Source organism: Elaeis guineensis, chromosome 14, assembly GCF_000442705.2.
Source record: "Elaeis guineensis isolate ETL-2024a chromosome 14, EG11, whole genome shotgun sequence".
Classification (NCBI taxonomy): Eukaryota; Viridiplantae; Streptophyta; class Magnoliopsida; order Arecales; family Arecaceae; genus Elaeis; species Elaeis guineensis.
The window spans coordinates 63,112,983-63,126,693 of NC_026006.2; the positions used below are offsets into that span (position 1 = coordinate 63,112,983).

The 13,711-nt window shown below is 37.1% G+C and overlaps 2 protein-coding genes across 2 annotated transcripts; one reads left to right on the plus strand and one right to left on the minus strand.

The window, feature by feature from the left end:
* The first annotated feature begins 1,567 nt into the window (after positions 1-1,567).
* Positions 1,568-4,640, plus strand: LOC105057372 (uncharacterized). Its single transcript, XM_010939976.4, has 3 exons — positions 1,568-2,203; positions 2,524-2,652; positions 3,887-4,640. The coding sequence occupies exons 1-3, from the start codon at positions 1,656-1,658 to the stop codon at positions 4,365-4,367; spliced, it is 1,158 nt and encodes a 385-aa protein (XP_010938278.3). The 5' UTR covers positions 1,568-1,655; the 3' UTR covers positions 4,368-4,640.
* Positions 4,641-11,063: 6,423 nt separating this feature from the next.
* Positions 11,064-12,690, minus strand: LOC140853656 (uncharacterized). Its single transcript, XM_073248306.1, has 5 exons — positions 12,492-12,690; positions 12,157-12,395; positions 11,645-12,031; positions 11,467-11,550; positions 11,064-11,386 (listed from the first exon to the last, which is right to left on the minus strand). Exons 1-3 carry the CDS (start codon positions 12,688-12,690, stop codon positions 11,849-11,851), a joined length of 621 nt encoding a protein of 206 aa, XP_073104407.1. The 3' UTR covers positions 11,064-11,386; positions 11,467-11,550; positions 11,645-11,848.
* Positions 12,691-13,711: the final 1,021 nt, after the last annotated feature.

Below are 13,711 nucleotides of genomic sequence, written 5' to 3' on the forward strand. Positions count from 1 at the left end.
GAATCTGCACTCTATTTTTGTACTATACATCATAATGTTATCACAACGATCGCCAACTGAAACGTACCACATATAGCTTGTCCTGTATCTAATCCATCTTCTTTATAATCAGCGTATGCAGCAAACTCTGTGCTTAATCCAATTTGCTTGGGATATTTAATGGTTGGTTTTAACTCAAATTTTTACGGCCTATCAGACCATCAGAATACGCTATTTATTCAAGCTGTAGAAAATATTATTATGACAAAGATATTATAGGATGTGCAAAGAGATAATTAATACTATTTATTTTGGTAAACTATAATTAATACTAAATTAATATCAACCTTGATGAACTATCCCCAAAAATTAGTGCTAGTCTGTACTTTAGGCAACAGGAGGGATATGTGCTTGTATATATATGTATGGCTGGCAAAATATGATCTGATCTGTCAATTTAATTTATGTTTAATCTGTCATAAACAGATTTGGATCATAAATAGATCAATCTATTTAACTCGTTTAATATTTAGATCGGATTTAAATTTTAAGTATCTGATCCATTAATCCATTTAATATTCAAATCGAATTGAGTCACATAATCTATTTAAACTGTTTAATCTATTTAAAATCTGTTTAACCTATTTTTGATCCATTTAATCCAATCTTTTTAACCTGTTTAATCTGTTTAAGATCTATTTAATCTGTTTAAAGTTTTTTTAACATGTTTCTGATCCATTTAACCTGATCCATTTAATCCATTTAACTTGTTTAATCTAATTCGATCTATTTAATAAATAAATTAAATGAATCGAATCGAATTATCTATTTAATAAATAGATTGAATTTAGATTTAAATTTTTGATTTATTTGATAAATAAATTAAATTTGAATTGATAATTTTTTGATTTGATCTATTGATTCAATCCATATATGATTCGAGCCGTTCTAATTGCCATCTCTATGTATACGTGCGATCTCCCCGACCCAATTGCCTTTTCTGGTGGCCGCTGTTGCTGAATTTTTCAGGATTGTGTGTTTCGGCTAAAAGTACAGCATATATAATTATGATCCATGTCCACAGACAAATCGACACGGCTAGCTCAAAATCCCAATGAGACGTGGCTAGATCCTTTTCTCGTGCGAAACGAGCTGGGCCCCACTTGGTTACGCAGAATTTTCCGCGTACTGACGCTATGCCACCGGCGTCACGTATGGAGCGCAAGAACATCCAAAATGTTTTGGAGACTAGATTTGGTTCCACTCCATGGAGTCTTGGTGGGCACCCAACCCTGGGTCCGGTCTCCAAACTGGCACTCGGTGCAGGGGGCTCCTCAATAGAAAAGTCCACGTACGCAGTCATCCGCTACGACGAGAGAAAAAATATTTCCATGTTCAAAGTGCCTCTTCAACAAACTAGGTCTTCCCTCAGACTCATGAAAGCGAGACAAACCTTAAGGACCATGACTTAGTCCTCCCCTCCTCACCACAGTGTCTGACGTATGAAAAAGGTCCCAATATCTTTGAAACGCCCTCCTCCCTGTATATATTCTCTGCCCTCAACTGTGCTCTCCCCCAATACGCATAAACCCCCTTACCATATGTTTCCCTTCTCCCACTCTATATACCAACTTATGCAACACTAACAAAAGCTAGCCCAAAATTAACCAGCAGCCATGGATGACATCTTGAACCAAATCCATCATGCATGCGAGCTAGCAAGGGAGCTAGAAACCAACCTCCCACACTTTGTGGACAATCCCCCACTCATATTGAGATCCTGCGAAGAGGTTTTTGGTGCCCTCAACAAAGCCATCCATGGGCTGCGATCTCTATATGCACCACACTATGGCACCCAGATGTTCTCTGGGGAGCCGTCTGGGTCTTCTTCGGATATACGAGCCGGAGAAGGGAGCTCTCATGGTGGTAGCTACATGCAAGCAATGAATCTTCTCCAAGGGCCATCGATGGAAGAAGACAATCCGCTCCCTGGACGTGGGCTGCCGGAGAACGAAACGGGCATGCTGGATCTCCGGCAGCTGGGCTTGGAAATCCAAGGGATGATGGAGATTGGCGGTGGCTCGGGCTGCAGTGGCGCCGCTGAGGCGAATGTTGAGGGATTTGGTAGAGGGGGAGGTGAGGCTCCGGCGGCGGCGATGGAGGGCTCGTCGGGGTCCGGGAAAAGACCGGCCGGGCCATTGACTCAGAGATCGTCGAGGAGGAGGTAAATTCCAATCTTTAGACTTTTTGATCGGTTCCCATTGGTATTTTCCCTTTGGCAAGGTCAAGGAATTTTCCCTTCATGTGAGTTTGAAAGTGATGGAGAACCAGAGGGAAGTCGCACACATCTATACTTACCTACCTCACCAAGTCACCATATTCCTTTTTATGAAAACTTCCCCACGGAAGAAAATTTTTACTGCAGAATGACCATGGTAAAGGATTCGAAAGTGGTTATATGTGTAGTTAATTCGAGCAATATTTAAAAGTTAGTTAAGGTCGACCGTTGGATAACGCGTACTTACCCGCCATTTGAATCATCAGGAGGGATACCGACGGGACGATCGTGAGGGTGCCGGCCCTCCGAACAGGAAACATGGAGCTACCGCCGGACGATGGATACACGTGGAGGAAGTATGGCCAGAAAGAGATCCTGGGATCCAGATTTCCGAGGTAACCATCTCTTCTATTTAGGCCCCTTTTTTTTTTTTAAGGTAGCAGAACGGATTTTTTCCCCCTGTGAGGAAGCAAAACGGAATTAATAACTGACAGAACGCCAGTGCAACTTGGCTATCCCATGCTTCCGGCCTAGGTAGTATTAATTGCCTCCTTTACTCTTGTCACCAAGGCATAGTGAGATGTGATGACTTGGTAGCTATTAGATCGTAACATCTAGGATATGCACCTCCATCCATGGTAAACACTGCCTTGTATATAGGACCTTGAAAATTGTAAATCAGATTAAATAAAGCATGGAAACTATAGGATTTATAAAGGAACTCAGCCACGTACCAAAGACTTCTTCCCGGTTCTCATCCATGAAAAGAGGGATGCAGAACATATATAAGTTCAGGGTTATAAATTGCTCATTAGTTTTATGAATGGCTTTCTGATATCATATGTTCTACTGGATAAAATTTGGTTTAACCATGTTATACCATTGCCATAGCAATAAAGCATCGGGTTTTTTTTTTTCCCTCCTTAATGGTCCAAAAAATCATCAAGGGTTTGCTTGTCTTCCGGGCTGTAATGGAATACTACTTTGTCTATTCTTGAGGGTTTTCGCTCTCTTTTTTTTTTTTTTCGGTATGGATTCTTTGCTGTGCACCGTACCATGCGGTGCACAGCACACCCGATCCATCACGTGATGGATGGCTGCATCCGACCGCATGCAATAGGCATGCATCTGTGCGCGGTCGTCTATCGCACGATGGATGGTGTGCTGTGCACCATACTATACGAAGCACAGTAAAAAAATCCAAACTCTTTCTTTTTCCTTCTTATAATTACTTATATTCCTTCAATTTTCTTCCTTCACTTCTATTGCATGAAACCTTTGTCATTTTCTTGATGAAAGCGATTAGGCTAGGCCTTTTCTTCCCCCTTAAGGGTCTTCCTATTTTTCCTAGAAGCTGCCTATTTTTATTCATTAACACAAATCCCAGTCCCTTCCAGTACTCCTTATTTTTTGATGAAAAATTGCAAACATCAAAAGAATAAAGTTAGCGAGCTACATGCGTATGTTCTTAAAGCTTCAGCCTCCCGCTAGCTCCTTATAGTTCAATCTGAATCCTAAAGATTTGGTTTTTGCAACTAATTAGTTGGAAGCTAGCGCTATAAAAATTGTATCACCAAATTATACTAGCTAATTAACATGGAACAAACAATACGTACGTGCCTTTGGCAGGAGTTACTACCGGTGCACCCACAAGAGCTACTACGGTTGTGAGGCAAAGAAGCAAGTCCAGAGGCTCGACGAGGATCCATACACATATGAGATCAAGTACTGTGGCAACCATAGCTGCCATACCTCCATCACACCACTCCTCATCTCCTCCATGGCACCCACCACCACCACCAACACCAACAACCCACAAGGAGAAGCCCCGATGCCGGAAGCTACCGCTCCGCCACCTTCTCCCCCACCAACTTCAACCCAGCTGGAGATCTGGTTCTCTAGGGGGTTCGAACATGGCCAAAGGGAAACCCTACCCCTTATCGCTCCTCATGGTGGGGAGGGTAGCAGCACCCAAGCTGGACCTTCTCAGATGCAAGGTGGAAGGGATGGAGACTGTCCGGTGGCAGACCTGGCGGATGCTATGTTCAATTCAGGCAGCAGCGGGAGCAGCATGGATGCTATCTTCTCAGAACCGAAGGATGACAATTGAAGAGAAAAAGAGAAATATATGAAGCCATTAGGACATCTGTGCCATTTTCTAACTGTTTTTGTATTTCCAGGATTGGAGAGTATTAGGAGCAAGATAGGATTCGCATGATTCATTTTTGGCCACCCTTCTGGCTTTGTATTAAACTCGCAAGTGCATGCCTTGGACAAAGAGGTGTGCTGCATGTTAATTACATTACAACTTTGTACCTCCGGGTTAGATATTTGAACAGAGAAGTTGAGATATTGAGTTTTATGGTAAATATTTATAGAGTTGTGGTGAAAATTGCGGATTTTAAATATGGGCTACTTATTATTGTTATTTTTTTTTTATAAGAGAAATACACAACCTATTGTTTGCTTTAAATTAAAGATCATCCATTTCTGATCACTTGCTTTCAACAATGGAAGCCATTTCCTAGCTACAGCTTAGTTTTACCGTTTTTTGGGTAAATAACCCCATTTTTTTTCACTATAACCTCATCAAATCATGAAATTATACCCCGCCCTTGTAAAGATCAAATTAGGAGCCAAATGACCACAAAAGGAATTGAAAGGTTGCAAAGTTAAAATAGAGACAGATTTTTTAGGCATTAATAAATTTGTGCACATATATTAAGACTCAAGGTGTCATGGGGAGGCCACTCAATCTCTCTATAGTCGGGAAGCCTTGAAATCTACCATGCAACACAAGATGCCATCTTTTTTCTGAAAAAACAAAGAGATTTGAAAAATCCTGTTAATTCCTGTGCAACGATAAAATAAAGCTTTTAAAAATTATCCTTCAGAGAGAAGAGGCAGGTTTTCCATGCTTGCCTTGCTTTAGGTGAAAAAAAAAATTATCAATTAAACTAGAAGATCATAAACATCAATATCATCCTATTGCAGGTCACATGCTAGAGTCCAGTTTTAACATGGTGGCTTCCAGTCTTCTATTTGTTTTTATGAGGGAAAATTACAAATAATAATGACTTGAAAGTTAGGACAGTCTATGCAGAAATGAGGTGAACTTCTTGTGCTACGGTTAAGTGTCACAATATTGAGTGTCACAATATTGCTTAGCATAAAACAAAAATCATATGGAATGGGCATTATAAAAAAAAATAAGGTATGAACTTTTGATTTTGCCATATCTTCTCAAATGCCCATTTTAAAGGAGGAACATAAAAGTCAAAAACTCTTTTTTTTTTTTTGTTAATGGAGCTATTAATTTTATAACTAAAAAGGTACGACATGATCTTTTCTCATTATTTTCGAAATATGCTTTTTTATCGATACATACTATATAAATAAATAATATATACTAAATAAATTAATTATCTAACAAATCAATATATACCTCTAGATAAATTGATACATTTATAATTTTCGAAACATAATAATCACCGGTATAAAGTATACAATTAGGTGATATACACTAAAAAAATTAATCATCATCAAATCAATATATACCTCTAGATAAATTGATGTCCAGTTTTAGATACCGTGTATTGATTTACTTAAAGGTGTGTATTAGATTATTGTTAGATATGTATAAAAAAAGTTTGCAGCATGTATCGAAAAATCGCTAGGTATGTACCACCAAGCTATGTGGTGTGTATTGTTAAACATGATATTATAAAAATTATGTATTAATTTACTATGTATTGGATTACTAGACAATTAATTTATTAAATGCGTATCATTTATCCGTATTCTACATATTAATAAACTCCATGTTCTAAGAACTATGTATCAATTTATCTAAAGATATATATTGATTTGTTAGATGATTAATTTATTTGATATATATTATTTATTTATATAGTCTGTATCGGTAAAGCATGCTCTGAAAATAAAGAGAAAAAAAAAATCATTTTTTTAACTACAAAACTAACAACATTATTACTAAAAGAAGTTTTTAAAATAAATATTTAGAAAGACGTGACAAAATCAAAAGCCCATACCATATTTCTTCTTTTGGTGCCCATCTCATATGATTTTTGTTCCTTGGCGTAGTCCTTAACATGATATATATCAAGAATGAGTGTCAAACCAGATTTTAATTTGTGCACCAATATGGATGAGGCATGTGGTTTATGAAAAAGACTTCATTTATCCATTTTATGCACAGCATTTACCCTGAATGCATGTCTCGCCTAAGAAGTATCAAATTAAGTTTGTAGAATTCAAATAAAGTTTAAGAGGGGCCAAGTGTACTATTTAAAAGAACATTTACGGCAGAACTTTGACAGCTGTGGCCGGACCCACGGGGGTCTATTATTAATTTCCAATGGTAATGTCCTAATCATCGTGAGGAAATCAGTGTGGTAGGTGGATGGTTTCTTCCCACCAGACATGTTCCCCGAACCCGGTTCTCATTCTGAATTCATAAACAGGAATTCAAGTCTTGAAGGATTTTCGTAGGTAACTTCCAATGATTGGACCTGGCCGGGCTCGTTCTCCTCGTTTTCTTCTGTTGTTTTCTAGCTTCATATGAAATCTTTGCGTCTAGTTTTCAACTCCTTTGCCCTTGGTGAAGTTTCCACTCTCTTTCTCTACGTGCGACCCTTCGTTGGGTTTCTTCCCTGCCAAGCTTGTTGGAAGTTGCCTGACAAGCTTCATCGCCCATCACGCACTTCACGACGTGCATCTCCAAAGAAGCTTCAGTCGAGACACAGTTTTTGTTTTTCTCTGATGGCTTGGTGACAAAAGGCGAGAACCAATGGTTTTTGCCGTTCTAGGCCTTTCCACCTGTGGGCCATGCTGCATGGGAATTTGCTTATGCTGGCTGCCGGCATCTAGTGGTGTGTGGAATATTGCTCGCTTGGAATACTCTCGCCGTTCGGTCACCTATCGTTTACTTTGTTTGGATGGTGTAGAATCTTGGGAAAGATCTTGGCGACTTCATCAAATTTTTTGGATGGATAACAGCTTTGTTTTTCCTTTAATCCCGTCAAAAATCGGAAAAACAAAAACATGCATCTAAACCCGACAAGTTTGCTGCATGTGAAAATCTATTCAAGTCTGGAAGATATACAGCATAATTTTTAGAATCTAACAATATATATATATATATATATATATATATATATATATATATATATTGATAAGGGAATTACCATTTATGAATTATTCTCCTCTCATGTATAGTCTTCTAATTTGATTTGTATTCCTTATTTGAGCTTGCTTGCTCACCAAGTTGTATGTGTATAAATACATTACAGGATATCAATGAAGTTGAAGCTTCCAATTCTATCATATATGAGGTAGAATCTAGCTAATACAATATTGATATATTATAATATGGATATATTATAATATTGATATACAATATTAATATTATCATACAGTATTGATATATTATAATATGATTTTATATCTCATGAATACTTTCCCTTCAGTTGGTGACCAACAGCGCTCGAAAAGTTTGGTAATAGGTTTAATTTACTAAAGACACGATCGACACAAACGAATCATCCGTATATATCAATTGCAAAAAAAATCATATTATAATATATTCTATTGAAATATTCTATTGGGGGAAAAAAAAAAAAACTTTGTTGAATCACCCCGTTCCCTCTTCAGAGCACATATCAGTGCCATTAATCTCATGTGGAAGCTCACACAGAACTGAAAAGAACTTCTACGTGAGATAAATATGGGAGCATACTGGACTATTTTAGGAATTATAACGTTGCAGTACTGTTCTTCTGCTAGGAGCATCCGGCGTCGTGGAGACTGGTCTCATTTGCACCCTATGATGGCCTCATACAAATGGAGAAAATATGGGGAGCTGAAAGATCCCACGGGCCAAGTTTCCAAGGTTTTTTCACAAGCCTAAGTTATTCTTTTCATACAATAACTTAGGCTTTGCCGACAAGATAGTGTTTAATTAGGGATGTCGGCTAGGTATAGGCACAGGATATGAATGATGTTGACTTGGCCGGGGATATAAAATGGAAAAAATTATTCTCTACTGGTTCTTGTGGGTCTTATTCATGAAGCGCATATCTACGGGAATGAGTACTGGTTGTGATTGATGGTTCTCGTACTAATTTTATTTTTCCCTGGGCTGCATTTCTTAGCTGGAACTATCATTTAATTTCACTATTTAAGTCTGGACCATTGGTAGATGAAGAGCACGCTGGTTTATAGTTTGAAAAGTATGTTAGCTTTGGCTTGTACAAATCACAACCATACACAAAGCCAGTAGACTAATTCTAAGATTTGAACGTGATGCGTTGAAGAGTTCTATTCAAAGAACTCGTGGTGTTTCACTTTCTGAAAAGTTGTGTAGGTTTTTTCTTCGTCCGCATGTAAAAACAATGGAACGGGATTCTCTGCGGATGCTTTTATGGTGTACTCTCACAGATTGGGGAAAGACCGGCCCTGCGGATATTTTGTTGTCTCCGTCCCTCGCGGTCTGGGCAGGCATTAACTACGAACCTGAGACCCGAGGGATTGGAGGTGGGGATTCAAATCATTAAATTAATTAAAATTTTTTGTTTTATAAAAATTCAAATATATATATATATATATATATATATAATAATATTTATATATTTTTAATAATATTACATCAAAATTTAGAGATTTAATTGAATCTTCAAGTCAAAGCATGACTCGTTCCCAACTGAATTTATAGCTATTGAGGACCGTTTTGCTTGACGTATCTATAAAAAGATAAATAAGATTGTGGATTGAATTGCTTCTTATACAGTGGAGCATATAAGAGAAGCATTATGGATCACTTTGTCGGTTGTTTCAATTGTTTTATGTAATATTTTATTTTTTAATTTTATTAGATATATTCATATTAGGTGGATGTGATTCGTTCGTCTGATAAAAAAAAAAATATAACGATAATATATACGGAGCTGATACCATTCTATTTGAGCATCAATTGAAACTGATTTCACATAAATTATGATCGAATACACATAAGTTAGATCTGTCATGTGAGGATAAAAAACAAAGTAAATGTATAATTGTAATATTTAAACAATTGGGATTATATAAAGAAGAAATGTTATAAAATAAATGCTATAAATTGAAACATGCACTTTCCTGTGGGAAGCAACCTATATAAATGAGAAGCATATTTGCACTTTTAGACTGAAATATGAACAAATATGATGGTTTATGTTTTCCTCCTAAAAAAAAAAAATTATTAGACACATAATGCAATTTGCCTTCTTCCTTCGATCAAAATTCTTGTAGACATAATTCATTTCCATTTAGTTGTATTGGATGACCTAACCTCTTTGAATGATGCACCAACCAGATTAATCTGCCCCTACATGACATGAACAGTCAATCCATCTCCCCGTCTAAAACATTTCTATTGACGTTCTTCCATAATGAATTGCAATGCATATAAAACACTTATATGCTCTATGTTTTATATTGGCAGATAAAACATCTACCAGATAAACGCACTACAAGAAATTTGATTTTTTGCGACGAAATTTTTTCGTCGCTAAAAATCATATTTTCGTCGCTAAACGTATTTGCGACGAAATATATCGTCGCTAAAAATTTGTAGAGAAAGCCTCGTAGCAAAAGACCTTAGCGGCGAAAATATTTTATTTCGTCGCAAAAAATAATAAACCCAGACGACGAAGTTATGTGCTGTATTAGCGACGAAAATATTTTGTCGCAAGAGCTTAAATTTTCGTCGCTAAAATTGCAACGAAAAAAAATTTCATCGCTAAATATTTTGATTAAAAAAAAATTTTCTTATTTTTTGCGACGAAAATGAAATTCGTCGCAAAATTTAGCGACGGATTTCGTCGCAAAAAAATTTGTCGCAAAAATTTCATCGCAATAATTGCGACGAAAAAAATGTTCGTTGCTATAATTGCGACGAAAAAAAATTTTGTCGCTATAATAGCAATGAAATAAAAATTTCATCGCTAGAAGGGCGACGAAATAAAAAAATTCGTCGCCATAATTACGACGAAATAAAAAATACGTCGCCATAATTGCGATGAAATAAAAATTTCGTCGCAAAAAGGTAAAATTTTTAGCGACGAAACTATTTTTTCGTCGCAAAAATAGCAACGAAATAATTTCATCGCAATAATTGCGACGAAAAAAATGTTCGTTGCTATAATTGCGACGAAAAAAAATTTCGTCGCTATAATGGCGACGAAATAATAATTTCGTCGCTAGAAGGGTGACGAAATAAAAATATTCGTCACCATAATTGCGACGAAATAAAAATTTTATCGCAAAAAGTTATAATTTTTAGCGACGAAACTATTTTTTCGTCGCAAAAATAGCAACGAAATAAAAAATTTCGTCGCAATGAATAATAAAAATTTTACTTTTTTGGGTTCACAAATTTTTTTACGACGAAATTAATATTTCGTCGCTAAAATAAATTTTGGATAAAAAATAAAATTTTTATTTATTTTTCAAAAAAATCTGCTCAAATACAAATTATCTGATCAAACATATTTTAAATAAACAGTATGTTAACACAATAAAAATATTCTAAGTCAAAAGACCAATTTCAAGTATCAAAAAGTTTCATAACCATCTTTGTCATATACAAAAATATAAGTCCATACACCATTTTAAATTTAAAATAAGTACAAACTAAGTATGATCTGACTCGTTGGCCTCGTTCCCTTCTCCAGACGTCGATCTCTGACCCGATATGTGTCGCGATGGTGGTGCAGAGGCGACATCATGTGACTGTAGAGGTGCTAACTCAGAAGCATCAATACCGAGCCGTCCCGCCACTGCAGCTACGATCCTCTCGAGCGTCTGACTACGATTCATCCAGTAACTAATCTGATATTGCATCATGCTCATGGATGTCCTAACTGCCTCTGGCACCGATGCATCATCAGACCGGCCGGATGATGAACTGCATGATTTTTTGGACCGCATGCTATGACCAGATCCTAGCTGCCGCTCGAGGACGGTATCCAAAATCGTATCATTTGTCATCAAACAAACCTGCTGCGATCCAGTATCACCGTCAGATCCCACCTCCCTCGTCGCCTGCTCTCTCAATTCTAACATTTTTTCCTTCACAATAAACCAAATAAAATCATAAATTTTTTTCAAACTCTTTAAAAGTATTCAAAATGTAGAGTAATGATACTTACATGACGCTGCCTCGCCTCCTCGGTCACGAACTCGCCACTCTTGTTTTGATAGAATTTAGCATAGGCGTCGACTCCGGATAGTCCCTGTTCAAACAAAAAAAAAGAAAAAAAAGATATCAAAATAATATAAATATTTAATAAAAAGTTACAAAGTATGATTGCAAATGTAGTTACGTACCATCCTCTTCATTCCCTGTACAAAAGAGGCACTTCCTTGCGTGTGAATAGAATCAATCTTGCTCCTATTCACCTTATTCGCCTCCGATCGTCGCTACAAAATACATACAATTATAACCAATAAAGGACATAACATAATTAAAAAAACTTGGAACACTAGACATACCTGAAATGTCTCACTTCCAAAATGCTCACATAACCACCGTCAATCGTCACTAGACCCAGCCCAATTTCTGTATGGCTGGGTCACAGGATCAATCCTCTTCGCCTGCAGCTCATTGCAGTATTTATGAAGCCTACATCGCCGATCTCTGTATCTATTTGCAGCCATTTTGAGAATACATGCCATCACTTCTTCGTCAGTGCAATCCTCGAAGTCAATATTATCCTACACAGTAATCATACCAAAAAGCAAATACATGAAATTATTCATATAATAAAAAATTTATTTATATAACTAAAAATAATATGGATCATGTAATGATATGCAAGACATCCAAATTTAATTCTTACCTTGATGTGAGAGACTAGAGCATCACGGTATCGAGGAGCTACATGCTTGAAACTTTCAGCAGCCCACAGAAAATGATTCCACATATACAAACTGATCTCATTTGCGACGATACTAGCCTCTGTGCCAACCGGATGATCTCGAAATATATGTACCTTCAGTTTTTCATTGTGTGTATGCACATATTTTTCCAAAACAAGACCCCTACTAGGACCACGCACTGCACGTCGATGCTGTGTTCCTACATGTAAAAATTGGTGAAATGAACATATATCATGTATCACTAAATGCATATAACAAAAAAATATATATGATTTATAAATTGATAGAGATGTACCTGTAAGGAGATGATGCTGCGGTACCATGGCCTCCGGCTGGGCAAGCTCTGGCTGAGCACTAGTCTGCTCTGTGGACTCGGGCAACTGAGTCTCATCTAAATCCTCTGACTCATCATGCAAAATGCTAAAGTGAGGATGTGTATCATCAAGCGGAGCCTGCTGCCTACCCCGTGAATGTCTACGTCCAGGACCAGTCATGATGCTGCAATGATTAAAATAATTTAAATCAGTAAGTAATCAAAAAAACTCAAGTATTACATGATATAACAAAAAAAAATAAATTGAATTACTTATTCATATTAATTATTGTTCTCAGATTCTGAACTCGTGTCCATATAGTCATCTTCGACAGGAGTCATAGAAGACTTCGACCCTGAAGTGCTATCATCATCGTCGTTAATGAAGTCATTATTGGATCGTGCTCGTGTCCGTGCCCTTATCGACGATCCAACAACAGAAACATCCTCAGGTTCATAGTCGTCTCTTTGTAATTGTCCTATGTCAATCGTATCATCTGGCACTAATATGTTATCTGGTGCTTGCATTTGATATGCTTCATTTTCAATAATTGCACAGACTTCATTCTCAAGATGTTCATCGTTCGGACATGTGAAAAGTGCAGGATCAAACAAATGCCTATGCTGAGCCCTTATTGCAACTCGCCAAGGCTCTTTCATTTTGTTATCATCAATATACCACACTAGTCTTGCTTGCTTTGCAAAAATATAAGGATCACTTTCATACCATACATGACCAGTGTGGACACTGACGAGTTGAGGATCTATAATAATTGGCCTGTGTCGTCCTAAGTCATACCATCGACACTTGAATAACACAATCCGTCGAAGACCACTATATCTCAACTCTATAACCTCATGCAGAACACCAAAAAAATCTATTATTTCACCCTTGTGCTCGCCCTCCACGCTTATTCCACAATTCTGTGTGGTTCGATCACGATCGCGATCTTCCGTTAAGAATCGCACACCATTGACTATGCATGCTGAATATACTGATACACGTCTGTCAGATTTTCGTGCAAGTGCAGCTAAGTCATTACTGATACAGTTAGGATTGTCTATACGTAGCTGAGCTATCTACAATTAAAAGAACAATAAGTAGGTTAAATTTGACAAAATAAATACTATATAAACAAACTTTTAATCATGGATGAACATGAACATAACTTACCCGTTCGTCAAACCATGATGCGAATTGA

Coding starts and splice junctions, on each gene's coding strand:
- LOC105057372 (XM_010939976.4), top strand. CDS start 1,656: ATGGATGACATCTTGAACCAAATCCATCATGCATGCGAGCTAGCAAGG. Junction 2,204..2,523: donor CAGAGATCGTCGAGGAGGAG/GTAAATTCCAAT, acceptor TTGAATCATCAG/GAGGGATACCGACGGGACGA. Junction 2,653..3,886: donor CTGGGATCCAGATTTCCGAG/GTAACCATCTCT, acceptor TGCCTTTGGCAG/GAGTTACTACCGGTGCACCC.
- LOC140853656 (XM_073248306.1), bottom strand. CDS start 12,690: ATGACTGGTCCTGGACGTAGACATTCACGGGGTAGGCAGCAGGCTCCG. Junction 12,396..12,491: donor GCAGCATCATCTCCTTACAG/GTACATCTCTAT, acceptor TTTTACATGTAG/GAACACAGCATCGACGTGCA. Junction 12,032..12,156: donor CTCTAGTCTCTCACATCAAG/GTAAGAATTAAA, acceptor ATTACTGTGTAG/GATAATATTGACTTCGAGGA.